The sequence below is a fragment of the Petromyzon marinus genome, unplaced genomic scaffold (assembly GCF_048934315.1).
Source record: "Petromyzon marinus isolate PM22_M1 ecotype Great Lakes invasive population unplaced genomic scaffold, UKy_Petmar_22M1.pri1.0 PM_G_Scaffold_39, whole genome shotgun sequence".
In the NCBI taxonomy this organism is placed as follows: domain Eukaryota; kingdom Metazoa; phylum Chordata; class Hyperoartia; order Petromyzontiformes; family Petromyzontidae; genus Petromyzon; species Petromyzon marinus.
The window spans coordinates 2,192,561-2,219,324 of record NW_027422972.1 but is presented as its reverse complement, the minus strand read 5'-3'; the positions used below and the strand labels follow the sequence as shown (position 1 = coordinate 2,219,324).

At 53.0% G+C, this 26,764-nt stretch overlaps 1 protein-coding gene across 1 annotated transcript; it reads right to left on the bottom strand.

Moving 5' to 3' along the window:
- Positions 1 to 354: 354 nt before the first annotated feature.
- On the bottom strand, positions 355 to 25,588 carry LOC142916498 (mutS protein homolog 4-like; the record flags this gene model as incomplete). The annotated part of the gene is made up of 16 exons (XM_076061628.1): positions 24,503 to 25,588; positions 23,982 to 24,145; positions 22,345 to 22,631; positions 21,167 to 21,466; positions 19,361 to 19,468; positions 18,324 to 18,439; positions 17,608 to 17,781; positions 16,036 to 16,209; positions 8,071 to 8,243; positions 7,194 to 7,489; positions 4,427 to 4,530; positions 3,234 to 3,358; positions 2,460 to 2,660; positions 1,201 to 1,319; positions 720 to 848; positions 355 to 586 (listed from the first exon to the last, which is right to left on the bottom strand). Coding segments are annotated over exons 1-16 (2,707 nt in total), but the record flags the coding sequence as incomplete, so codon positions are not given.
- Between the last annotated feature and the right edge of the window lie 1,176 nt (positions 25,589 to 26,764).

Genomic DNA, 26,764 nt, shown 5'->3' with positions numbered 1-26,764 from the left:
AAATGGGGTTTGGTCAGGAGACGTCATAGACGCCTGTCCCCCCGGGGCCTCCGGCACAAGCTTATTAGTTACATATTTCAGTTTAACTCGTGGTTTCGTGGTAATTAATTGAAGGTGGAAGGGTTACCAGCCCCTCGCACCTGTCCAGAGCCCCCGTTTAGCCCCTGTGGTGGATGCATTTGCCATGAGGGGAGGAGCCAATCAAAATTGGATCTCGCCCCAAAGCACTGTCCACGACAGAGTTGCCCATCCGGCACCGCGAGGAGGTAGGGGGTTGTTTTGCCGGACCACACACACACACACGTACACACACACGTACACACACACACACGTACACACACACACGCGTAGTACCGTAGTGCGTGTCCGGCGTGTGCCCCTGCACCAGCTTGTACGTGCACGTCACACGTGGCACCGTCCGCGAGTCGTCGGCACCAGCGGCTTTACCGTCACGACGGCCGGCCCAGGGCAGCTGCTGCTGCTGCTGATTGCGCGACTCCACCAGGAAGTGGCTGTTGGAGACGTTGGGGTAGAGGGTGGAGAGGTGGCTCAGCTCCAGGTGGTGGGTGGCGAAGATGGTGAACGTCTGGGGGAGGGGGGGGGAGACACACAGGGGTGGTGAGGGTGGTGAGGGTGGTGAGTGGTGAGTGGTGAGTGTGAGTGGTGAGTGTGGTGAGTGTGAGTGGTGAGTGTTTGTGGTGAGTGTGAGTGGTCACCACCTTGCGCTGCAGGAGACACTCACAGACCGAGTGACAGATCCCCAGGGCCTCGTGGACCCCGGTGCCCCTCCCGAGCTCGTCGATGATCACCAGAGAGCGGTCGGTGGCTGTGCGAACTATGTAGTTCACCTGGGGTCATGGGGGTCACCGGGGGTCACCCACCCACTCACCCACCTACACACCCACCCACTCACCAACTCACTCACTCACTCACCCACCCACTCACACACCCAATCACCAACCCAATCACCCACCTACCCAACCACTCACCCACCCACTCACCCACCCACTCACACATCCACTCACCCACCCACTCACACACCCACTCACCAACCCACTCACCCACCTACCCAACCACTCACCCACCCACTCACCAACCCACTCACACACTCACCCACCCACTCACACACTCACCCACCAACCCACTCACCAATCCACTCACCCACCCACCCACTCACCCACCCTCTCACTCCCCACCCACCTCTCTCATCTCGATGGTGAAGGTGGAGGAGAGTGGCTGGATGTCGTCGTCCACACCGATGCGAGTGAAGATCTGATCAGCGATCCTCATGCAGGCAAAGTCGGCTGGTACGAAACAACCTGAAGCAGTGGTAGCACCCAAACACTCACTCACTTACTTACTCACCTACTCACTCACTCACTCAAACACTCACTCACTTACTTACTCACCTACTCACTCACTCAAACACTCACTCACTTTCTTACTCACCTACTCACTCACTCAAACACTCACTCACTTACTTACTCGCCTACTCACTCACTCACTCAAACACTCACTCACTTACTTACTCACCTACTCACTCACTCACTCAAACACTCACTCACTTACTTACTCACCTACTCACTCACTCACTCAAACACTCACTCATTTACTTACTCACCTACTCACTCACTCACCCAAACACTCACTCACTTACTTACTCACCTACTCACTCACTCAAACACTCACCTACTCACTTACTCACCTACTCAATCACCCACTCACTCACTTACTCACCCACTCACTCACCTACTCACTCAATCACCCACTCACTCACTCACCTACTCACTCACCTACTCACTCACTCACTCACCTACTCACTCACTCAAACACTCACCTACTCACTCACTCACCTACTCACTCACTCACTCACCCACTCACTCACTCACTCACCCACTCACTCACCCACTCAATCACTCACCCACTTACTCACCCACTCAATCACTCACCCACTCACTCACCCACCCACTCAATCACTCACCCACTCACTCACCCACCCACCCACTCAATCACTCACTCACCCACTCACTCAAACAGTCACTCACCCACCCACTCACTCACTCACTCACTGACTCACCCACTCAATCACTCACCCACTCACTCACCAACTCACTGACTCACTCACCCAATCACTCACCCACTCACCCACTCACTCACTCACCAACTCACTCATTCACCAACTCACCCACCCACTCACCAACCAACTCACTCACCAACTCACCCACCCATTCACCAACTCACTCACCCACCGACTCACTCACTCACCAACTCACCCACCCACTCACCAACTCACTCACTCACCCACCCACTCACTCACTCACCAACTCACCCACCCACTCACCAACTCACTCACTCACCCACTCACTCACTCACCAACTCACTCACCCACTCACCAACTCACTCACTCACTCACCCACCCACTCACTCACTCACCAACTCATCCCCCCCCACCCACTCACCGATCTGTGCCATCACCTGGCAGAGTGCCACCTGTCTCAGCAGCGTGGACTTGCCGCTGTTGTTGGGCCCCGTGACAACGAGGAAGTTTGAGGCGTCCGACAGGAAGACGTCGTTAGGCACCAGCGGCCAGCCCAGCACCCGCTCCAGGATGGGGTGGCGAGCCCCCTTGAGGGCCAGCGTGTCAGAGAATTCCGGACGGACTGCAGCTCACCACAGACAGCGGGGGGGAGGTCACGGGGGGGAGGTCACGGAGGGGGAGGTCACGGGGGGGGAGGAGGTCACGGGGGGGGAGGTCACAGGAGGGAGGTCACGGGAGCGGAGGTCACGGGGGGTGAAGGTCACGGGGGCGGAGGTCACGGGGGGAGGTCACGGGGGTGACGATCACGGGGGGAGGTCACGGGGGGTGAAGGCCACTCACTCACCCACCCACCCACTCACCCACCCACTCACTCACTCACTCCCTCACTCACCCACTCAATCACCCACCCACTCACCCACTCACTCACCCACTCACTCACCCACCCACCGACTCACTCACCCACTCACCCACTCACTCACCCACTCACTCCCTCACTCACTCACTCACCCACCCACTCACTCACCCACTCACTCACCCACTCACTCACCCACTCACTCATCCACCCACCCACCGACTCACTCACCCACTCACTCACCCACTCACTCCCTCACTCACTCACCCACCCACTCAGCCACCCACTCACCCACCCACCCACCCACTCACTCACCCACCCACTCACCCACCCACCGCGTACCGGACTTGGTGAGCGTGGTGCGGTGAGCGAATGCCAGCAGCATGTCCACCATGGACACTGCGTCAGCAAGCTTGTAGAGACACACAATGTCCTCCCGGATCTCCGCAAACAGCTTGGACAACACCCTGGGCACGGAGACAGAGCGGGGGTCACCCTCCCCTCCCCAAAGGGTGTTGTGTAAAGAGTAGTGTACAGTAGTGTATAGTGTAGTGCATAGTGTAGTGTACAGTAGAGTATAGTGTAGTGTATAGTGTAGTGCATAGTGTAGTGTAGTAGTGTATAGTAATGTATAGTGTAGTGTACAGTAGTGTATAGTGTAGTGTATAGTGTAGTGCATAGTGTAGTGTATAGTGTACAGTAGTGTATAGTGTAGTGTATAGTGTATAGTGTACAGTAGTGTATAGTGTAGTGTATAGTGTAGTAGTGTATAGTGTAGTGTATTGTGTAGTGTATAGTAGTGTATAGTGTAGTGTATAGTAGTGTATAGTGTAGTGCATAGTGTAATGTACAGTGTACAGTAGTGTATAGTGTAGTGTATAGTAGTATAGTGTAGTGTATAGTGTAGTGTATAGTAGTGTATAGTGTAGTGTATAGTAGTGTATAGTGTAGTGTATAGTAGTGCATAGTGTAGTGTATAGTGTAGTGTATAGTAGTGTATAGTGTAGTGTATAGTGTAGTGTATATTGTAGTGTATAGTGTAGTGTATAGTAGTGTATAGTGTAGTGTATAGTGTAGTGTATAGTGTAGTGTATAGTAGTGTAGTGTATAGTGTAGTGTATAGTAATGTATAGTGTAGGGTATAGTGTAGTGTATAGTAGTGTATAGTGTAGGGTATAGTATAGTGTATATTGTAGTGTATAGTAGTGTATAGTGTAGTGTATAGTGTAGTGTATAGTGTAGTGTATAGTGTAGTGTATATTGTAGTGTATAGTGTAGTGTATAGTGTAGTGTATATTGTGGTGTATAGTGTAGTGTATAGTGTAGTGTATAGTAGTGTATAGTGTAGTGTATAGTGTAGTGTATAGTGTAGTGTATAGTGTAGTGTATAGTGTAGTGTATAGTGTAGTGTATAGTAGTGCAGGGCATAGCCAGGGGGTTCCTCTGCAACCCCCACAGGTAGACGGGGCAGTGAGTGGAGGAACAGATGGAGATTAGTCCACCACACTCTGCCTGGGGTAGGGGTGTTCTCTCACACGTTGGACATGAGGTAAATCTCCTCCACGGCCTCCTGGCTGCGGCAGTTCAGCCTCATGAGGTCCATGGTGGTGTAGCTGAGAAGGTTCCCACGTTTGCTCACCTGGTGAGTGAGGGGTGGTGAGTGGTGAGTGAGGGGTGGTGAGTGGTGAGTGAGGGGTGTGGTGAGTGGTGAGTGAGGGGTGGTGAGGGGTGGTGAGTGGTGAGTGAGGGGTGTGGTGAGTGGTGAGTGAGGGGTGGTGAGTGAGGGGTGGTGAGTGGTGAGTGAGGGGTGGTGAGTGGTGAGTGAGGGGTGGTGAGTGAGGGGTGGTGAGTGAAGGGTGGTGAGTGGTGGGGTGAGTGGTGGTGAGTGGTGAGTGAGGGGTGGTGAGTGGTGAGTGAGGGGTGGTGAGTGAGTGGTGAGTGAGGGGTGAGTGAGGGTGGTGAGTGGTGAGTGAGGTGTGGTGAGGGGTGAGTGAGGGGTGGTGAGTGGTGAGTGAGAGGTGAGTGAGGGTGGTGAGTGGTGAGTGAGGTGTGGTGAGGGGTGAGTGAGGGGTGGTGAGTGGTGAGTGAGGGGTGTGGTGAGTGGTGAGTGAGGGGTGGTGAGTGAGTGGTGAGTGAGGGGTGAGTGAGGGGTGAGTGAGTGGTGAGTGAGGGGTGGTGAGTGGTGAGTGAGTGGTGGTGAGTGGTGAGTGAGGGGTGGTGAGTGGTGAGTGAGGGTGGTGAGTGGTGAGTGAGGGGTGTGGTGAGTGGTGAGTGAGGGGTGGTGAGTGGTGAGTGAGGGGTGAGTGAGGGGTGAGTGAGTGGTGGTGAGTGGTGAGTGAGGATGGTGAGTGGTGAGTGAGTGGTGGGGAGTGGTGAGTGAGGGTGGTGAGTGGTGAGTGAGGGTGGTGAGTGGTGAGTGAGAGTGGTGAGTGATGGGGTGAGTGGTGGTGAGTGGTGAGTGAGGGGTGGTGAGTGGTGAGTGAGGGTGGTGAGTGGTGAGTGAGGGGTGTGGTGAGTGGTGAGTGAGGGGTGGTGAGTGGTGAGTGAGGGGTGAGTGAGTGGTGAGTGAGTGGTGGTGAGTGGTGAGTGAGGATGGTGAGTGGTGAGTGAGTGGTGGGGAGTGGTGAGTGAGGGTGGTGAGTGGTGAGTGAGGGTGGTGAGTGGTGAGTGAGAGTGGTGAGTGATGGGGTGAGTGGTGGTGAGTGGTGAGTGAGGGGTGGTGAGTGGTGAGTGAGGGGTGAGTGAGGGGTGGTGAGTGGTGAGTGAGTGGTGGTGAGTGAGTGGTGGTGAGTGGTGAGTGAGGGGTGGTGAGTGGTGAGTGAGTGGTGGTGAGTGAGTGGTGGTGAGTGGTGAGTGAGGGGTGGTGAGTGAGGGGTGGTGAGTGGTGAGTGAGGGGTGGTGAGTGGTGGTGAGTGAGGGGTGGTGAGTGGTGAGTGAGGGGTGGTGAGTGGTGAGTGAGGGTGGTGAGTGGTGAGTGAGGGGTGGTGAGGGGTGAGTGAGGGGTGTGGTGAGTGGTGCGCTGAGTGGTGAGTGAGGGGTGGTGAGTGAGGGGTGTGGTGAGTGGTGGGGTGAGGGGTGAGACTCACACATAGACACATAGACTCACACATAGACACATAGACTCACACATAGACTCACACATAGACACATAGACTCACACATAGACTCATAGACTCACACGTAGACACACACATAGACACATAGACTCACACATAGACACATAGAATCACACATAGACACAGACTCACACGTAGACACATAGACTCACACATAGTTCACACATAGACACATAGACTCACACAAAGACACATAGACTCACAGATAGACACAGACTCACACATAGTCTCACACCTAGACACATAAACTCACACATAGACTCTGGGTCTATGAGTGGTGAGTCTGTGAGTGGTGAGTCTATGAGTGGTGAGTCTGTGAGTGGTGAGTCTGAGTCTCTGTGTGATGAGTCTATGCGTCTCTGCGTGGTGAGTCTATGGGTCTCTGTGTGGTGAGTCTATGGGTCTCTGTGTGGTGAGTCTGTGGGTCTCTATGTGATGAGTCTATGAGTCTCTGTGTGGTGAGTCTATGGGTCTCTGTGTGATGAGTCTATGGGTCTCTATGTGATGAGTCTATGGGTCTCTGTGTGAGTCTATGAGTCTCTGTGTGGTGAGTCTGTGGGTCTCTGTGTGGTGAGTCTGTGGGTCTCTGTGCGATGAGTCTATGGGTCTCTGTGTGATGAGTCTATGAGTCTGTGTGGTGAGTCTGTGAGTCTCTGTGTGATGAGTCTGTGAGTCTCTGTGCGATGAGTCTATGAGTCTGTGTGGTGAGTCTATGGGGCTCTGTGTGGTGAGTCTGTGGGTCTCTGTGCGATGAGTCTATGGGTCTCTGTGCGATGAGTCTATGAGTCTCTATGTGATGAGTCTATGAGTCTCTGTGTGGTGAGTCTGTGGGTCTCTGTGCGATGAGTCTATGGGTCTCTGTGCGATGAGTCTATGAGTCTGTGTGGTGAGTCTGTGAGTCTCTGTGTGATGAGTCTGTGAGTCTCTGTGCGATGAGTCTATGAGTCTGTGTGGTGAGTCTATGGGTCTCTGTGTGGTGAGTCTGTGGGTCTCTGTGCGATGAGTCTATGGGTCTCTGTGCGATGAGTCTATGAGTCTCTATGTGATGAGTCTATGAGTCTCTGTGTGGTGAGTCTGTGGGTCTCTGTGCGATGAGTATATGGGTCTCTGTGCGATGAGTCTATGAGTCTGTGTGGTGAGTCTGTGAGTCTCTGTGTGATGAGTCTGTGAGTCTCTGTGCGTTGACCTTGATGAAGACCTCTGGCAGACGCTGTTCGGGCTGCAGGGAGTGAGCGGACGTCTGGATGTAAAAGCCACGCAGGGCGCTGTAGCTCATGGACATGGGCAGGTTGTGAATCTCGGAGAGCTGTTTGATGATCTCTGGGAGAGAGAGAATGGGCAGGTTGTGAATCTCGGAGAGCTGTTTGATGATCTCTGGGAGAGAGAGAATGGGCAGGTTGTGAATCACGGAGAGCTGTTTGATGATCTCTGGGAGAGAGAGAATGGGCAGGTTCTGAATCTCAGAGAGCTGTGTAATGGTCTCTGGGAGGGAGAGAATGGGCAGGTTGTGAATCACGGAGAGCTGTTTGATGATCTCTGAGAGAGAGAGAATGGGCAGGTTGTGAATCTCGGAGAGCTGTTTGATGATCTCTGGGAGAGAGAGAATGGGCAGGTTGTGAATCTCGGAGAGCTGTTTGATGATCTCTGGGAGAGAGAGAATGGGCAGGTTGTGAATCACGGAGAGCTGTTTGATGATCTCTGGGAGAGAGAGAATGGGCAGGTTCTGAATCTCGGAGAGCTGTGTGATGGTCTCTGGGAGAGAGAATGGGCAGGCTGTGAATCACGGAGAGCTGTTTGATGATCTCTGAGAGAGAGAATGGGCAGGGGAGAGAGGGGGAAGAGTGGGGGAGAAAGGAGGAGAGGGGGGGGGGAGATGATGGTGGAACCCACGACCTCCTGCGTACCAGGCGAGGTACTTGACATCTCGCAGCCACCGTGATGATGACGATGATGAGAGAGACACGCAAACTTCAAACGTACAGCAGCAGGCGGTAGAGAGAGAGAGGAAGAGAGAGATACAAAGACGGCCGGGGAGGGCTACGGGTGGGTGAGCCGTGCCGTGCCTTCGATGTCTCCGACAGCCTCGGAGAGGATGCGCCGAGCGAGGTCCAGGAAGCCGTTGAGGCCGGGGCGCACGACGTGGCAGCGCCGTGTCCTGGCCGAGAGGAGGTTGCCCTTGCGGAAGGGAAAATCGTCGGTCAGCACCGTGCGCAGCTTGCCCAGGATCGCAGGGAACCTGGCACGGGGACAGCGGGGGAGGAGACGCGGTGGGGGTTGTGGTGTCGCCGCCGCCATCGACGCCGCCACCGTCGCCGACAACAACGACGACGACAACCGCCGTTCGCCACTAAGTGGCGATGACGTCACCACGACGCTTGTGCCAGGCCATGTGCACTTCAAGGCCACGTGAAGTGTTGAACGCACGCTGGCACGAAGGTCACGGGGCAGACCCAGGTGCCAGGGGGGGACTGACTGAGATGAGTGGCTGATGCACCACCTGTGCCCCCTACTGTGCCAACCCGCTGTGCTTTAGCCACCCGGCGCTCCGCTCGTTGTTGTGAGCGTCGTTCCTCCGCCCTCCGTTGTTGTTGGAGGGCGACTACCTCCAACTGCCCAGTAGCATCCTTCACGAGCCTCCTCCACTGAGTCCGATCTCGACACCGCTGGTACCAGTCATCGGCAAGTCCACTCAGCTCCACGTCCTCCTGTACCACGTCACTCCATCTTCTCTAGCCCCCTCGATCCGGCTGAACAAAAGCTGTTTCGGCATGTGATGGCTGGGCATGCGGGCTACATGGCCCAGCCAACGCAGTGTTGCCTGCCGGAGCTCACCGATGGGACCTTGCCTAGATCTTTCAAGGATTTGTGAGCTCCTCACACAATCCAGCCAGGTTAAACCCAGGATGGATCGTAGACAGGCCAGCCTAAATGTTTCTAACCAGCAAAGATGTTCCCTTAGGGGGGTCCACGTTTCACAGGCATAGAGAAGGGAGGGAATGACTGTGGCCGAGAAGACCTGAAGCTTAGTGCGGAGCGACAGACCAGGTAGCTTCCACACAGCATTACGCAACCGATGAAAAGATAATGCCGCTTGACCGATTCCGAGTGCTGTTAAACCGGAGCCGGTCATGAGCACACTGCCCAGGTATGGGAAACTCTCCACTCTCCCCACAACTATCCCATCACCAATTGGAAGTTGTGGGGGTGGAGTGTCCGATGGCACAAAATACCCAGGCAAGTGCTTAGTTTCAGTGGGTAAGGCTCCACCTCTTAGTGGCAAGCTCCAGGTTCAGCAGCAGTGCCTCCAACTCCTCCTTTGAGTGAGCAGCAATTCCCAGATCATCGGCATACATTACATGGTTGAACAATCGGGAGCCATCCCTTGACCGCACCCGGGCATCGATCAGCCTCCCATTCTATCTGTACCAGATGGGAATTCCTCCGGTACAGCTACTGAAGACTTCACGAACTACGTGGTCAAAATAGATGTTTAATAATGTGGGAGCCAGAGGACATCCCTGCCGCACCCCAAGGTGTACAGGGAATGGCTCCGACTCCCGGCCACGTAGATTTGCCTGGGCCCGCTCACTATCATGAAGGTCCTTAATGATCATGAGCAGAGGGTCAGGGACTTCGAAAGCACGAAGAACAACCCAGAGCCCAGGCCTACTGATGGTGTCATAGGCCTTGGTCAGGTCAATAAAGCAGAGATGTAGGTCTTGTTGGAATTCCCTATACCTATACTGTAGCAGACAGACAGAAAATATGACATGTGCAGGAACGCCTTTTCCTGAAACCGCATTGGGGTTCCGCATGCCTCTTCTAAGCGTGCCTTGCACGGCGATGTTGAATAATCCTTGCTAGGACCTTTCCCGGCACACTGAGGAGTGAGATACCCCTGTAGTTGTTACAGTCTGTGCGGTCCCCCTTCTTAAAGAGGGGGACCACCAGGGCATTCTTCCAATCCTGCGGAACCCATCCAGTGGTCCAGACTGTTGTTATGATGTCATGTAGGACAGTTTGTGCACAAACGCCACCCTTCCTCAGCATTTTGCATGGGAGATCGTCTCTACCCGGTGCCTTTCCTGGTCTCAGACTCTGGATTGCCTTCAGTACTTCCTCAACAGATGGCACCTCAGCCAGCCACTCACAGGGGGTGACTTCTTCCAATATTTGAGGCACCGCAGCCTCAGTAGTGTCATCCCCACTTTGGCCCACGATGTTTTCCAGGTTGAGGGATTTTTCCTCCCCCAGGACCTCACAGAAATGCTCAGCAAATATGCAAACCTGTTCCTCGGGGTCGGAGATTTGGTCACTGTTCTTTCCCCTAATGATGGTAATAGGTGTGGCGCTGCAGGTTATATTTTTTTATGGAGTTAAAGAGCGATTTGTGATCGCGGGCCATTGAGGCAGACTCCATCTCCTCAGCAACCCGCGACCACCACCCATCCTTGCAGCACCTCACGGCTCTCCATACCTCCGAGCAAAGGTTACGGTAAGCCTCCTCATTCTCCGACGCGGGATGCTGTAGGCTATGAGAGTGGGCCTGTCGCTTTTTCTCAGCCAGCCTGAGCACCTCCACTGTCAGCCAAGGTCTCTGGGGAGGTCTGGACCGTGTACCCAAAGCAGCCATTGCAGCTGCATGAGCCACAGTCCTAAATCTCGCCCATTGTCCCTCGACATTAGGAGGAGTGGGGGACGATGCCAACCCCAGCCACACTGAGACCAGGCCACTATGGGTTTAAATGGGGTCCTGGGTGTACACCCACCACCGGAGTGGAAGAATGGCAGGCGCATCTTACAGATGACTAGTCGATGGTCAGTGGGCAGATCAGTACCACGGTAGGTCCTGGTGTCAAGGACATGGGCCCGCATTCGCTGTTCCGTCACTATGACATCCAGTAGATGGCCTTGCTTAGACCCGGCATGCATCCATGATGTTGTGTGGATGCGCCGATGCCGGAACAGCGTGTTGGTAATTATAAGCCCATGGGCTGCACACAAATCTAGCAACCTCCTGCCGTTGTTATTGAGCTGATCTGGCTCATGCCTTCCAATCACTCCAGACCAGGTGTCAGCATCATGACCAACTCGGGCATTGAAGTCACCCAACAAGATGACTCTATCCCGAGGGTCCACTTTAGCTAGCACCTGTGACAGGAGGTTATAGGAGGCATCTGACTTATGCCTGCATCCTTCCACGGATGTTCATCTTCGGTGGGGGCATAACTAACCATGACCACCACTCCTCACCTCTGGTTGATGGGAAGGCGAGCCCAAAAAGTAGCCTGGGGCTTACAGCTTCCCACACCTCACCACCACGCTCCCACGCCCCCTTCATTCTTTTGTTTAGAAGAAGAGCCACTCCTTGTTGTTTGGTAGTCTCCTCCCCTGAGTAGAAGACTGTCCACCCCTCACGGTGGCAGGAGCCAGAGCCGGTCCACCGGACCTCCTGATTACCACAGAGATCCAGGCGGTACCGGTCCAGCTCCCGACAGAGAAGTGGCAACCTCTCCTCCGCAGTGAGCATTCGAACATTCTACGAGGCCATCCGTAGTGGCTTTTCGTTGTTAAAGGAGGAGCCCCGAGGGGAAGGATTCAGTCTCCTGGCTCCGCCAAATGGGGTTTGGCCAGGAGACGTCATAAATGCCTATCCCCCCGGGGCCTCCGGCACAAGCTTATTAATTACATTTTTCATTCATGGTTTGGTGATAATTAATTGAACGTAGATGGGTTACCAGCCCCTCGCACCCATGCAGAGCCCCCAATTGGCTGCTGTGGTGGCTACAAACGTCATTAAGGGAAAAGCCAAAAATCTAAATAGGCCCTCCCCCCATGGCACTGCCCACCACAGCGTTGCCATCCGGTACCAACGAGGAGGTAGGGGGTTGTTTTTGCCACCGTCACAACCCTCACCATCACCACCATCACCCTCACCACCGTCACCACCATCACCACCATCACCACCACCACCCACACCACCACCCCCACTACCACCACCACCACCACTACCACCGTCACCACCATCACCCCCACCACCACCCACACCTCCACCCCCACCACCACCACCACCACCGTCACCACCCCCACCATCACCACCACCTCCTCCACCACCCCCACCCACACCACCACCACCACCACCTCCTCCACCACCATCACCCCCACCACCACCACCCCCACCACCACCCCCACCACCACCACCTCCTCCACCACCATCACCCCCACCACCGTCACCACAGTCACCACCTCCACCACCACCACCAGCCTGGTCTCCTCGTCACCTGCAGTCCAACAGGGAGCTCTGGTAGGCTGTCAGCAGTGGAGTCTTGCAGGGGCTGAGCGCTCGCTGGGAACACAGCAGGGGAGAGATAGGTGAGGGTGACACCTGCACCTGTCACTCACCACTCACCATCTCACCACTCACCACCTCACCACTCAACTCACCTCACCCTTCACTCAACACTCACCCACCCCTCACCAACCCCTCACCTCACCACTCACCTCACCTGCCACTCACCCTACCTGTGGGTGTTGTGGAGGCACCCCCAGTGGCAGCTGTCTCTGTGTGTGAGTCTGCTGTTGCCTAGGGGCACCCCCAGTGGCAGCTGTCTCTGTGTGTGAGTCTGCTGTTGCCTAGGGGCACCCCCAGTGGCAGCTGTCTCTGTGTGTGAGTCTGCTGTGGTCTAGGGGCACCCCCAGGGGCAGCTGTCTCTGTGTGTGAGTCTGCTGTTGCCTAGGGGCACCCCCAGTGGCAGCTGTCTCTGTGTGTGAGTCTGCTGTTGCCTAGGGGCACCCCCAGTGGCAGCTGTCTCTGTGGGTGAGTCTGCTGTAGCCTAGGGGCACCCCCAGTGGCAGCTGTCTCTGTGTGTGAGTCTGCTGTAGCCTAGGGGTACCCCCAGTGGCAGCTGTCTCTGTGTGTGAGTCTGCTGTGGCCTAGGGGCACCCCCAGTGGCAGCTTAATGATAATGATAGTGATCAATAATAATTAGTGATGATAGTGATCAATAATAATTAGTGATGACAGTGATTAACAATAATTAGTGATGATAGTGATCAATAATAATTAGTGATGACAGTGATTAACAATAATTAGTGGTGATAGTGATCAATAATAATTAGTGATGACAGTGATGAACAATAATTAGTGGTGATAGTGATCAATAATAATTAGTGATGACAGTGATTAACAATAATTAGTGATGATAGTGATTAACAATAATTAGTGATGATAGTGATTAATAATAATTAGTGATGATAGTGATTAACGATGATTAGTGATGATGGTGATTAACAATAATTAGTGGTGATAGTGATCAATAATAATTAGTGATGACAGTGATTAACAATAATTAGTGATGATAGTGATTAACAATAATTAGTGATGACAGTGATTAACGATAATTAGTGATGATAGTGATTAACAATAATTAGTGATGATAGTGATTAACAATAATTAGTGATGACAGTGATTAACAATAATTAGTGATGATGGTGATTAACAATAATTAGTGATGATGGTGATTAACAATAATTAGTGATGATAGTGATCAATAATAATTAGTGATGACAGTGATTAACAATAATTAGTGATGATAGTGATCAATAATAATTAGTGATGACAGTGATTAACAATAATTAGTGATGACAGTGATCAATAATAATTAGTGATGACAGTGATTAACAATAATTAGTGATGATAGTGATTAACAATAAGTAGTGATGATAGTGATTAACAATAATTAGTGATGACAGTGATCAATAATAATTAGTGATGACAGTGATTAACAATAATTAGTGATGATAGTGATTAACAATAAGTAGTGATGATAGTGATTAACAATAATTAGTGATGACAGTGATCAATAATAATTAGTGATGATAGTGATTAACAATAATTAGTGATGATAGTGATTAATGATAATTAGTGATGGTAGTGATTAACAATAATTAGTGATGACAGTGATTAATGATAATTAGTGATCATAGCGATGAACAATAATTAGTGATGACAGTGATTAATGATAATTAGTGATGGTAGTGATTAACAATAATTAGTGATGACAGTGATCTTGGGCAGGCGATGTAACCTGCAGTGGAGACACCAACTCCAGGACATGCTTGAGGTGGATGGCGTAGTTGATCTTAGACTCAGCAGTTCTCAACTGGAACAGGGTGGATGGATAGACAGATACATAGATAGATACATTTTGATTTAAAGCTTTCGTGACCGCAGGGATTCATATTCTTGGTTCTTTCGGTAAAGTCACCACGTAGAAAGGGAAACTATAAAATAATAAAAATATAAAACAATAAAATTATCACGAAGTTTCGACTGCAACACAAGTAATCATCATCAAGGTGTGAAAACCACAGCAAGAAAATTGTATTGTTTTATATTTATATTATTTCCCTTCTACGTGACTTTACCGAATATAGATAGATACATGTAGAGATAAATATAGACAAATAAATAGATCACTAAATAGCCTCTCTCTCTACATCACGGGTGGGGAACCTTTTTTCTACCAAGGGCCATTTGGATATTTACAACATCATTCGCGGGCCATACAACATTGATCAACTTAAAAATTAGCCCGTTATATCCGGTCAAACGTTTAATTAACTCGCCCCTAATGCGATGGGCTGGAACTGCTTCTCTTTGGCGAAGCGTTTGGTGATGTTAGCCGGTATTGACGATGTTGTTGCTACTCGCAACTGCTCTTCCAGGTTTGCTCTACCTAGATTTATTGAATTTCGAGTCCTGCCTGCGGTTGCCTTGGCAGGGCCAGAGACCGGACGTTCCCCACCCCTGTTTAACGTGATGAAGGGGTACTGTGTGGTGCTGAGCGAGGTGATGCTGATGATGATTAAAGTGATCATCTCACCGTCTCTGTCTTAGGGATTTGAATCAGCATTGAGAGGTGGTCTACATCCAGAAACTGACTGATAGCTGCACACACATACACACAGACATCACACATATACACACAGACACACACACAGACATACACAACAACAACAACCGCCATTTGCCACTAAGTGGCGGTGACGTCACCACGACGCTTGTGCTAGGCCATGTGCACCTTGAGGCCACATGAAGTGTCGAACGCCCACCGGCAGGTGGTCACGGGGCAGACCCAGGTGCCACGGGTCGACTGACTAAGATGACTGAGATGACTGGCTGATGCACCACCTGTGCCCCCTACTGTGCCAACTTGCTGTGCTTTAGCCACCCGGCGCTCCGCTCGTCGTTGTGAGCGTCGCTCCTCCGCCCTCCGTTGTTGTTGGAGGGCGACTGCCTCCAACTGCCCAGTAGCGTCCTTCACGAGCCTCCTCCACAGAGGCCGATTTTGACACCGCTGGTACCAGTCATTGGCAAGTCCACTCAGCTCCACGTCCTCCTGTACCACATCACTCCATCTCTTCTCTAGCCCGTGCCGCGCCCGTTTAGCCCCCTCAATCCGGCCGAACAAAATCTATTTGGGCATGTGGTGATTGGGCATGCGGGCTACATGGCCCAGCCAACGCAGTCTTGCCTGCCGGAGGAGCTCACCGATGGGACTTTGTCCAAATTTTTCGAGGATTTGTGAGCTCCTTACACAATCCAGCCTGGTTAAACCCAGGATTGATCGTAGGCAGGCCAGCCTAAATATTTCTAACCGGCGAAGATGTTCCATTAGGGGGGTACACGTTTCACAAGCGTAGAGAAGGGAGGGAAGACCCGAAGCTTCGTGCGGAGCGACAGACCAGGTAACTTCCACACAGCGTTACGCAACCGATTAAAAGATAATGCCGCTCGACTGATTCGGAGTGAGACCTCTGCTGTTAAACCGGAGCCGGTCATGAGCACATTGCCCAGGTATGGGAAACTCTCCACTCTCTCCACAACTGCCCCATCACCCACATACCCACTCACCCACCCACCCAACCACTCACTCACCCACTCACCCACCCACCCACTCACTCACCCACTCACCCACCCACATACCCACCCACCCACTCAGCTACCCACCCACCAACCCACCCACCCACCGGCCTGCACTCTATAGAAGTTGTCTTCCTGCATCAGCTCATCCACACAGTCGAGACGGCCTCTGAGCGTCTCTTCGTCCACCAGCGGCTCGTGGATGTTGGCTCTGAGCCGGCGCACTCCTCCACGCGTCCTCGTGTAGTTGAGCACCCCGAATAGCGAGTGGGAGCTCCTGGGTGCACGCTCGCACGCACACACGCACACACACGGGTGGAGGAGGGTCACACACACACACACATCCACACACTCATACCACACTCACACCCACACATACACGCACACACACCAACACACACACACTACCACACTTGGACCCACACACACCCCCACACACACCAACACACACCAACACACATACCAACACACACACACCAACACAAACCACAAAACAACAACAACCACCATTCACCACTAAGTGGCGGTGACATCACCACGACGCTTGTGCCAGGCTATGTGCACCCTGAGGCCACGTGAAGTGTCGAACGCCCACTGGCAGGAGGTCACGGGGCAGACCCAGGTGCCACGGGTCGACTGACTGAGATGACTGGCTGATGCACCACCTGTGCCCCCTACTGTGGCAACCTGCTGTGCTTTAGCCACCCGGCGCTCCGCTCGTTGTTGTGAGCGTCGCTCCTCTGCCCTCCATTGTTGTTGGAGGGCGACTGCCTCCAACTGCCCAGTAGCGTCCTTCACGAGCCTCCTCCACAGAGGCCGATCTTGACACCGCTGGTACCAGTCATCGGCAAGTCCACTCAGCTCCACGTCCTCCTGTACCACATCACTCCATCTCTTCTCTAGCCCGTGCCGCACCCGCTTAGCCCCCTCAATCCGGCCGAACAAAAGCTGTTTCGGCATGTGGTGGCTGGGCATGCGGGTTACATGACCTATCCGAGGGGCCACTCTATCCCGAGGGGCCACTTTAGCCAGCACCTGTGACAGGAGGTCATAGAAGGCATCTGACTCATCGGCTTTGCCTGCATCCCTCCACGGATGTTCATCTTCGGTGGGGGCATAAGTAACCACGACCACCATTCCTCGCCTCGGGTTGATGGGAAGGCGAGCCCAAAGTAGCCTGGGGCTTACAGCTTCCCACACCTCACCGCCACGCTCCCACGCCCCCTTCATTCTTTTGTTCAAAAGAAGAACCACTCCCTGTTGTTTGGCAGTCTGCTGTCCCGAGTAGAGGACTGTCCACCCCTCATGGTGGCAGGAGCCAGAGCCAGTCCACCGGACCTCCTGAATGCCACATAGATCCAGGCGGTACCGGTCCAGCTCCCGACAGAGGAGTGGCAGCCTCTCCTCCGCAGTGAGCGTTCGAACATTCCACGTGGCCACCCGTAGTGGTTTTTCGTTGTTTCTGGAGGAGCCCCGAGGGTAGATATTCAATCTCCTGGCTCCACACACAACCACACACACCACACACACCCACACACCCACACACACACACCACACCAACACCCACACACACACACCACACACACCAACACACACACCAACACACACACACCAACACACAGAAGGGGGAGCGGCTATCCCCGCTAGCGAGGGAGGAGGAGGAGGCATCGTCTACCGGGGGTCGTGGGAGTTGCGCAGCAGCTCCAGGTTGGCGGCCGTGGTGCCGTCGATCATGGCGGTGCGCTCACTGCCGCAGAAGGAGACGCGCACGGAGGCCGGGGCGAGCACCACGCCCTGGATGAACTCCACATACTGCAGCAGCGCCGCCAGCGAAGCCAGGCAGTAGTATCTGGGGGTGGTGGGCGGGGGGTCGGTGAGTGGGAGGGTGAGAGGGGGGTGGGTGAGTGGATGGGTGAGTGGGTGGATGAGTGGATGGGTGAGTGGATGGGTGGGTGGGTGAGTGAGTGGGTAACCCTAACCACTCCATCTCTTCTCTAGCCCGTACCGTGCCCGTTTAGCCCCCTCGATGCGGCCGAACAAAAGCTGTTTGGGCATGTGGTGGCTGGGCATGCGGGCTACATGGCCCAGCCAACGCAGCCTTGCCTGCCGGAGGAGCTCACCGGTGAGCTCCTCACCCACACACTCACCCATAGACCCACACACTCACCCACACACTCACCCACACACTCACTCACCCACACACCGACTCAGCCACTCACAGACCCACACACCCACACATTCACCCACTCACTCACCCACACACCCACACACCCACTCACACACACACACACCCACACACACTCACTCACCCACACACACCCACACACACACCCACACACGCCCACACTCACCCACACACACGCACACACACACCCACACACACCCACTCACTTCCCCTGCACGTCCATGAGCACGGTGGCCATGTGGGGCACGCAGAGCCTCCGCACGGCGTCCATGCCCCGCTCCTCGTTGAAGTATTTCCTCAGCACCGTGGTCACGTGGGCCTCCTGCACACGCACTCACCACGAGGTGGCAGCACCCACTGTGGTGCGTCTGTGGGTCTCTGGTGAGTCTTTTGGTCTCTGTGTGGTGAGTCTGTGGGTGTCTGTGTGGTGAGTCTGTGGGTCTCTGTGTGATGAGTCTATGGGTCTCTGTGTGATGAGTCTATGGGTCTCTGTGTGGTGAGTCTGTGGGTCTCTGTGTGGTGAGTCTATGGGTCTCTGTGCGATGAGTCTATGGGTCTCTGTGTGGTGAGTCTGTGGGTCTCTGTGTGATGAGTCTAGGAGTCTCTGTGTGTGGTGAGTCTATGGGTCTCTGTGTGATGCGTCTGTGGGTCTCTGTGTGATGAGTCTGTGGGTCTCTGTGTGGTGAGTCTATGGGTCTCTGTGTGTTGAGTCTATGCGTCTCTGTGTGATGAGTCTATGGCTCTCTGTGTGATGAGTCTATGGGTCTCTGTGTGATGAGTCTATGGGTCTCTGTGTGATGAGTCTATGGGTCTCTGTGTGATGAGTCTATGGCTCTTTGTGTGATGAGTCTATGGGTCTCTGTGTGATGAGTCTATGGCTCTCTGTGTGATGAGTCTATGGGTCTCTGTGTGGTGAGTCTATGGGTCTCTGTGTGGTGAGTCTAGGAGTCTCTGTGTGATTAGTCTATGGCTCTGTATGTGATGAGTCTAGGAGTCTCCGTGTGGTGAGTCTGTGGCTCTCTGCGTGATGAGTCTATGGGTCTCTGTGTGATGAGTCTATGTCTCTATGTGATGAGTCTATGAGTCTCTGTGTGATGAGTCTATGGCTCTCTGTGTGATGAGTCTATGGGTCTCTGTGTGATGAGTCTAGGAGTCTCCGTGTGGTGAGTCTATGGCTCTCTGTGTGATGAGTCTAGGAGTCTCCGCGTGGTGAGTGGTGGCGATGCCCTCCGTGCGTGCTCACAGGGAAGTAGTCCCTCAGCAGGGTGAACATTTTGCTGGCGTTTGGGTTGCAGGCCGTGTGCGGCATCACCACCTCCAGCGGGCGTAGCACCTGCAGCTTGGTGATCGCCTGAACAAGCAGCAGCAGCAGCAGCGCCAGCAACGAGAACAACAGGCTGAGGTGCAGCAGGAGGAGGTCACGGGACAGACCCAGGTGCAGTGGGTTGACTGCTGTGCCAGGCTAGGTGCACCAGGAGGAGGTCATGGGACAGACCCAGGTGCAGTGGGTTGACTGCTGTGCCAGGCTAGGTGCACCAGGAGGAGGTCACGGGACAGACCCAGGTGCAGTAGGTTGACTGCTGTGCCAGGCTAGGTGCACCAGGAGGAGGTCACGGGACAGACCCAGGTGCAGTGGGTTGACTGCTGTGCCAGGCTAGGTGCACCAGGAGGAGGTCACGGGACAGACCCAGGTGCAGTGCGTTGACTCCTGTGCCAGGCTAGGTGCACCAGGAGGAGGTCACGGGACAGACCCAGGTGCAGTGGGTTGACTCCTCTGCCAGGCTAGGTGCACCAGGAGGAGGTCACGGGACAGACCCAGGTGCAGTGGGTTGACTGCTGTGCCAGGCTAGGTGCACCAGGAGGAGGTCACGGGACAGACACAGGTGCAGTGGGTTGACTGCTGTGCCAAGGTAGGTGCATGAGGTAAGGTAATATAAAAAAACTAGTGTTTAATAGTTTAAGACTAACTTAACCTGTCAATGTATATATATACTGCATACCGTCAGAATAACGACATGCACACATTGGCACGTAGCTACTTACGTGGCTACTGGGCCCCGCACTTTCAAGGGCCCCGCGCTAAACGCTTTCAAGCGATCAATTCCGGTTCGGTGATTCTGCTCTCTTACCAGAATACGAAACCGCCCTTCAGCTTTTACGAACGGCTGAGCGTGTTGAAGGTTCAGTTTCAGTTTTCAGTTTATTTTGGGTATAGCTCTGTGAGCCATCCGGCTCTTGAATCAGAGTGCAACCGCAACAAACCAACAAAAACACGACCAAGAAAAGCATCAAATTTTGACTTAAAGCTTTCGTGACTGCAGTGATTCATATTCTCAGCTCTTTCGGTAAAGTCACGTTGAAGGGAAACAATAAAATAATAAGCACAGAGACAATTTCAACCGAGAAGATGTATTCTGGCTTAGCAATCATTGGAAGGATTTGATAAACTATTTCAGGTCTTAATTGATTGTTCACGCTTACGGTGGCTTTCAGACAGCATACATTAATTTTTCGTCTCCCCCCTCCTCTTTTCAGAACATAGATGGACTCGTCATTCTAAATAAACTGACAAATCGTGGCGCTAACGTATTTTTATAAATAAATGCACCGATTGAAAATAAATAAATTAATGTGAACCGCCACTTCTTTCAAATGTTTCTTGCCATTGGTTTTGACACCTGATGATGACCGTTTGTGTTATGGTCGAAACGTCGTGAGAATTTTTATAGTTTTATATATATTTTATTATTTTATTGTTTCCCTTCAACGTGGTGACTTTACCGAAAGAGCTAAGAATATGAATTACTGCTGCAGTCACGAAAGCTTCAAATCAAAACAACCACAACCACAAAGAAAACTTAGGTTAGAGATGCGTCGCATTATCCGGCCGTACAGCAAGTGAAAAAAATGACAATCGTTTTACCGCGCAGGTGAAGAATGTGCGTGTTTTAGTTTTTAATTCAGGGCCCGCTTCATAACACGCACTGCACGGGGGGGGGGGGGCCCTTTGTGTTCGTGCACGGAGAGAGAAGGAGGGGCGGAGGCTGACCTTGACGTAGGGCTGGCTGTCGGGGAACTGACACAGCACCAGCTCGGGGCAGCGCAGGTCGATGCTGGCCAGGCCGACCTCGCCCCGAGCGATACCTCGGCCCTCTGCCAACGCCACCACCACCGACCTCGCCTCCACCTCCTCCTCCTCCTCGTCGTCGCCGGCGTCGGCGTCGTCAGTCGTGGAGAACGAGGTCGCTGCGGGGCCACAAGAGAGACGGGGTGCTGCCTCCTGTCGTGAGTCGATGAACGGTGGTGAGTCTACGGGTCTCTGTGTGAGTCTACGGGTCTCTGTGTGAGTCTACGGGTCTCTGTGTGAGTCTACGGGTCTCTATGTGAGTCTATGGGTCTCTGTCTGAGTCTATGGGTTTTTGTGTCAGTCTATGGGTCTCTGTGTGAGTCTATGGGTCTCTGTGTGAGTCTACGGGTCTCTGTGTGAGTCTACGGGTCTCTGTGTGAGTCTACGGATCTCTGTGTGAGTCTATGGGTCTCTGTGTGAGTCTACGGGTCTCTGTGTGAGTCTACGGGTCTCTGTGTGAGTCAATGGGTCTCTGTGTGAGTCTATGGGTCTCTGTGCGAGTCTACGGGTCTCTGTGTGAGTCTATGAAGGGTGGCGAGTCTATGGGTCTCTGTGTGAGTCTATGGGTTTCTGTGTTAGTCTACGGGTCTCTGTGTGAGTCTATGGGTCTCTGTGTGAGTCTATGGGTTTCTGTGTGAGTCTGCGGGTCTCTGTGCGAGTCTATGGGTCTCTGTGTGAGTCTATGGGTTTCTGTGTGAGTCTATGGGTCTCTGTGTGAGTCTATGGGTCTCTGTGTGAGTCTATGGGTTTCTGTGTGAGTCTATGGGTCTCTGTGTGAGTCTATGGGTTTATGTGTGAGTCTACGGGTCTCTGTGCGAGTCTATGGGTCTCTGTGTGAGTCTATGGGTTTCTGTGTGAGTCTATGGGTCTCTGTGTGAGTCTATGGGTCTCTGTGTGAGTCTATGGGTTTCTGTGTGAGTCTATGGGTCTCTGTGTGAGTCTATGGGTCTCTGTGCGAGTCTACGGGTCTCTGTGTGAGTCTATGAAGGGTGGTGAGGCTATGGGTCTCTGTGTGAGTCTATGAAGGGTGGTGAGTCTACGGGTCTCTGTGCGAGTCTATGGGTTTCTGTGTGAGTCTACGAGTCTCTGTGTGAGTCTACGGGTCTCTGTGCGAGTCTACCGGTGGACGTGGTGGCCCTGCTGCTGCTGCCGGGCGCATGCCGCTGGCGTTGCCGCCGCGAGCCGCCTGGCGCCGCACGGAACCGGGAAGCGGGGAGGGGCGCCCGCGGGGCCCAGGAGGAGAAGCCTGGCATCACCACGGTGGGAGCATCACCGCAGCCGCCACCGCCACCACCGCCGCGGGCCCTGCCGCCGCCGCGGGCCCTGGTGCCGCCGCTGGTGGTTGTGGCGGTGTCGGCGTTGCCGCTCCGGTCGGCCAATCCCGACTCTGGGAACAAGAGAAACGGGGGGGGGGGGGCGGACGGAGACTTAATTAAAGCGGTCCGTTTTCTTCGGGGCTCCTCGCGCTCACGGCCCTGTTCCAACGCGGCACGGGGGGAGCGCGATGGCACCAGAAGGCCGACATCGTTCAAGAGAGAGGCTTCACCAAAAACAGAAGAGAGAGAGCTTGCATACTTCGACAGCTGGCGAGGAACGACGCCTCCCTCTCGTCTCCCCCCCCCACCGCCCACCAACCCCAGCGAGGTCTTGTGCGAAATCCTGTTTGGCAGGATTAATTGTGCTCCCCTTTACAAGACCCTAGTGGAGGGAGCGAGCTGATTTTCTAAAGGGAGGGGGGGGAGAGGCTGCGTAGGGCCACACATTCGCTCGACGCAACATCACAGAACGGTGCCCGGAATGGAAAGCCGTGGGCTTGTCGGGGCCTTAACGCTCCGCAGGGAGCGGAGAGCAGCGAGATGCAATCTGTTCCTTAAACCTGCTGTGACCGCAGGAATTCATGTTGTTGAGTTATTTCGGCAAAAACTCACGTAGGTACGAAAACATTTTAATGGATCACGACGTTTGGATCGCGACACAAGCAACCGTCACCAGGTGTGAAACGAACACAGCAGGTGGACCGCCGACGTAGGAGCTGACGTAGTAGCAGTCCACGTGACCTCACCAAAAGAACCAAAGGATAAGGAGCAAGAGGAGCCAAAGTACGGTAATCCGTCAACATCAAAATAATCCGCGGAGAGGCGTCATCCCCCTCAGGGACGGAGCCAGGATTTTCAGCCCGGGGTGACATTCAATAAATGTAAACTTCAAGAATGATTAGAGATTTCGATTTAAAGCTTTCATGACTGCAAGGATTCATCTTCTTTGGTTCTTGCGGTAAAGTCACCACGTAGAATGAGAATAAAATAATAAAACAATAAAAGCCTCACGACGTTTCGGCCACAACACAAGTGGCCTTCTTCAGGTTTAAAGGGACAGACCTGTTGGGACGACAGGTGGCCTGAAGAAGGCCACCTGCGTTGCGGCCGAAACGTCGTGATAATTTTATTGTTTTATTTTATTATTTTATTCTCATTCTACGTGGTGGTGACTTTACCGAAAGAACCAAAGAAGATGATTAGAGAGTCAGGCTTGAACCAGACGCCATCGGTTTGGCGACACGCTCTGACGGTGCAGTTACACGAAGTCCGCCGGACCGAGTGTCGTGCACTTACACGCACAATGTTTCAGATTTTTCGATTTTTTATTTTTTTTTCGGGGGTGACAATTGTCTAACCCTGTCACCCCCCCCCCCGCCCCCTGGCTCCGCCGCTGATTGCCCTCCTGCACTCTCTCTGACCTTGCATCCTGGAGTGGCGTGCCGCGGGCGTGGAGCTGAGCAAAGACGAGGAGGCGGAGGAGGTGGAGGCGGTGGTGCTGTGTAGCTTGGCTCTGGTCTTTGTGCGCCGGGGAGGAGAATCCAGCAGTAGGCCAAACGAGTACTTGGGACCCTTCGTGGACATCCTGCAACCAAGCCTGGGGGTGAGCGAGATGTTGACTACCTCACCTGGTATACAGCAAGAGGTCGTGTGTTCCACCACCATCATCATCATCACGGTGGCTAGGAGATGTTGACTACCTCGCCTGGTATACAGCAGGAGGTTGTGGGTTCCACCATCATCATCATCACGGTGGCTAGGAGATGTTGACTACCTCGCCTGGTATACAGGAGGTCGTGGGTTCCACCACCACCATCATCATCATCACGGTGGCTAGGAGATGTTAACGCCTGAGCCTGGCAGTGATTAGGAAGCTTGGGGAATATTCAAATCTGTGGGAGGGGCTTAACGCTGCTCAAACGATGAGGATCTGCGAGATTACCTCATCCGATTTCAAAAGAGCGGATCACCTGTCAGACACACACACAGACATCACACACACACACAGACATCACACACACACACAAGACACACACAGACATCACACACACAAGACACACACACACATCACACAAGACACACACAGACATCACACACACAGACACACACAAGACACACACAGACATCACACACACAGCCATCACACACACACAGACATCACACACACATCACACACACAGACATCACACACACAAGACACACACAGACATCACACACACAAGACACACACACACATCACACAAGACACACACAGACATCACACACACACAGACACACACAAGACACACACAGACATCACACACACAGCCATCACTCACACACACAATACACACACAGACATCACACACACAGACATCACACACAGACACACACACAGACATCACACACACACAAAAGACTCACACAGACATCACACACAGACACACACAAGACACACACACACAAGACACACCCACACAGACATCACACACACAGACATCATACACACAAGACACACACAGACATCACACAAGACACACACACAGACATCACACACACACATCATACACACAGACATCACACACACACAGACACACACAAGACACACACAGACATCACATACACACAGCCATCACACACACACACAAGACACACACAGACATCACACACACATCACACACACACAGACACACACAAGACACACACAGACATCACACACACAACACACACACACAAGACACACAGACATCACACACACACAAAGACATCACACACACACGACACACACACAGACATCACACACAGACATCACACACACGACACACACAGAGACATCACACACACAGAGACATCACACACACACAGACATCACACACACACAGACATCACACACACACAAGACACACACAGACATCACACACACATCACACACACAAGACGCACACAGACATCACACACACACACAAGACACACACAGACATCACACACACACGACACACACACAGACATCACACACAGACATCACACACACACGACACACACAGAGACATCACACACACAGAGACATCACACACACACAGACATCACACACACACAGACATCACACACACACACAAGACACACACAGACATCACACACACATCACACACACACAGACATCACACACACACAGACATCACACACACACAGACATCACACACACACAAGACACACACAGACATCACACACACACGACACACACACAGACATCACACACAGACATCACACACACACGACACACACAGAGACATCACACACACAGAGACATCACACACACACAGACATCACACACACACAGACATCACACACACACACAAGACACACACAGACATCACACACACATCACACACACACAGACATCACACACACACAGACATCACACACACACAAGACACACACAGACATCACACACAAAGACCCCCCGTACAGCCTTAACAATCTGTAGGGGCGAGTGCTGTAAGCGAGTAGCAGCACCTATAAGGGCCGGCACGGCACACGAGGGGGTGGGTGGCCAACACCACGCCCGACCGCCTTTGTCTCCCCCAGTGGTGATGTTTACTACACACCACTACACCAGGTACTCATTTGAGGCTGAGTCGACCTAGGGGAGGCCCAGGACCGGTTCAGAGAATCGTAGCGCGGCGTAGCGCTAACCACTACACTACCGCTCCCCACATACACACACACAGACACACACAGAGACACACACATCACACACAGAGACACACCCAGAGACACACACACAGAGACACACATATCACACACGGAGACACACACATCACACAGAGACACACACACAGAGATACACACAGAGACACGCACACAGAGACACACACCACACACAGAGACACACACACAGAGACACACACGGAGACACACACACAGAGACACACACACATCACACACAGAGACACACACCACACAGAGACACACACACAGAGACACACACGTACACACACAGAGACACACACAGAGACACACACCACACACAGAGACACACATGTACACACACACACGGAGACACTCACACAGAGACACACACACGGAGACACACAGAGACACACACACACAGAGACACACACAGAGACACACATACAGAGACACACACACATTACACACAGAGACACACAGACACACACACATCACACACACATACGTACACACAGATACACACACAGAGACACAG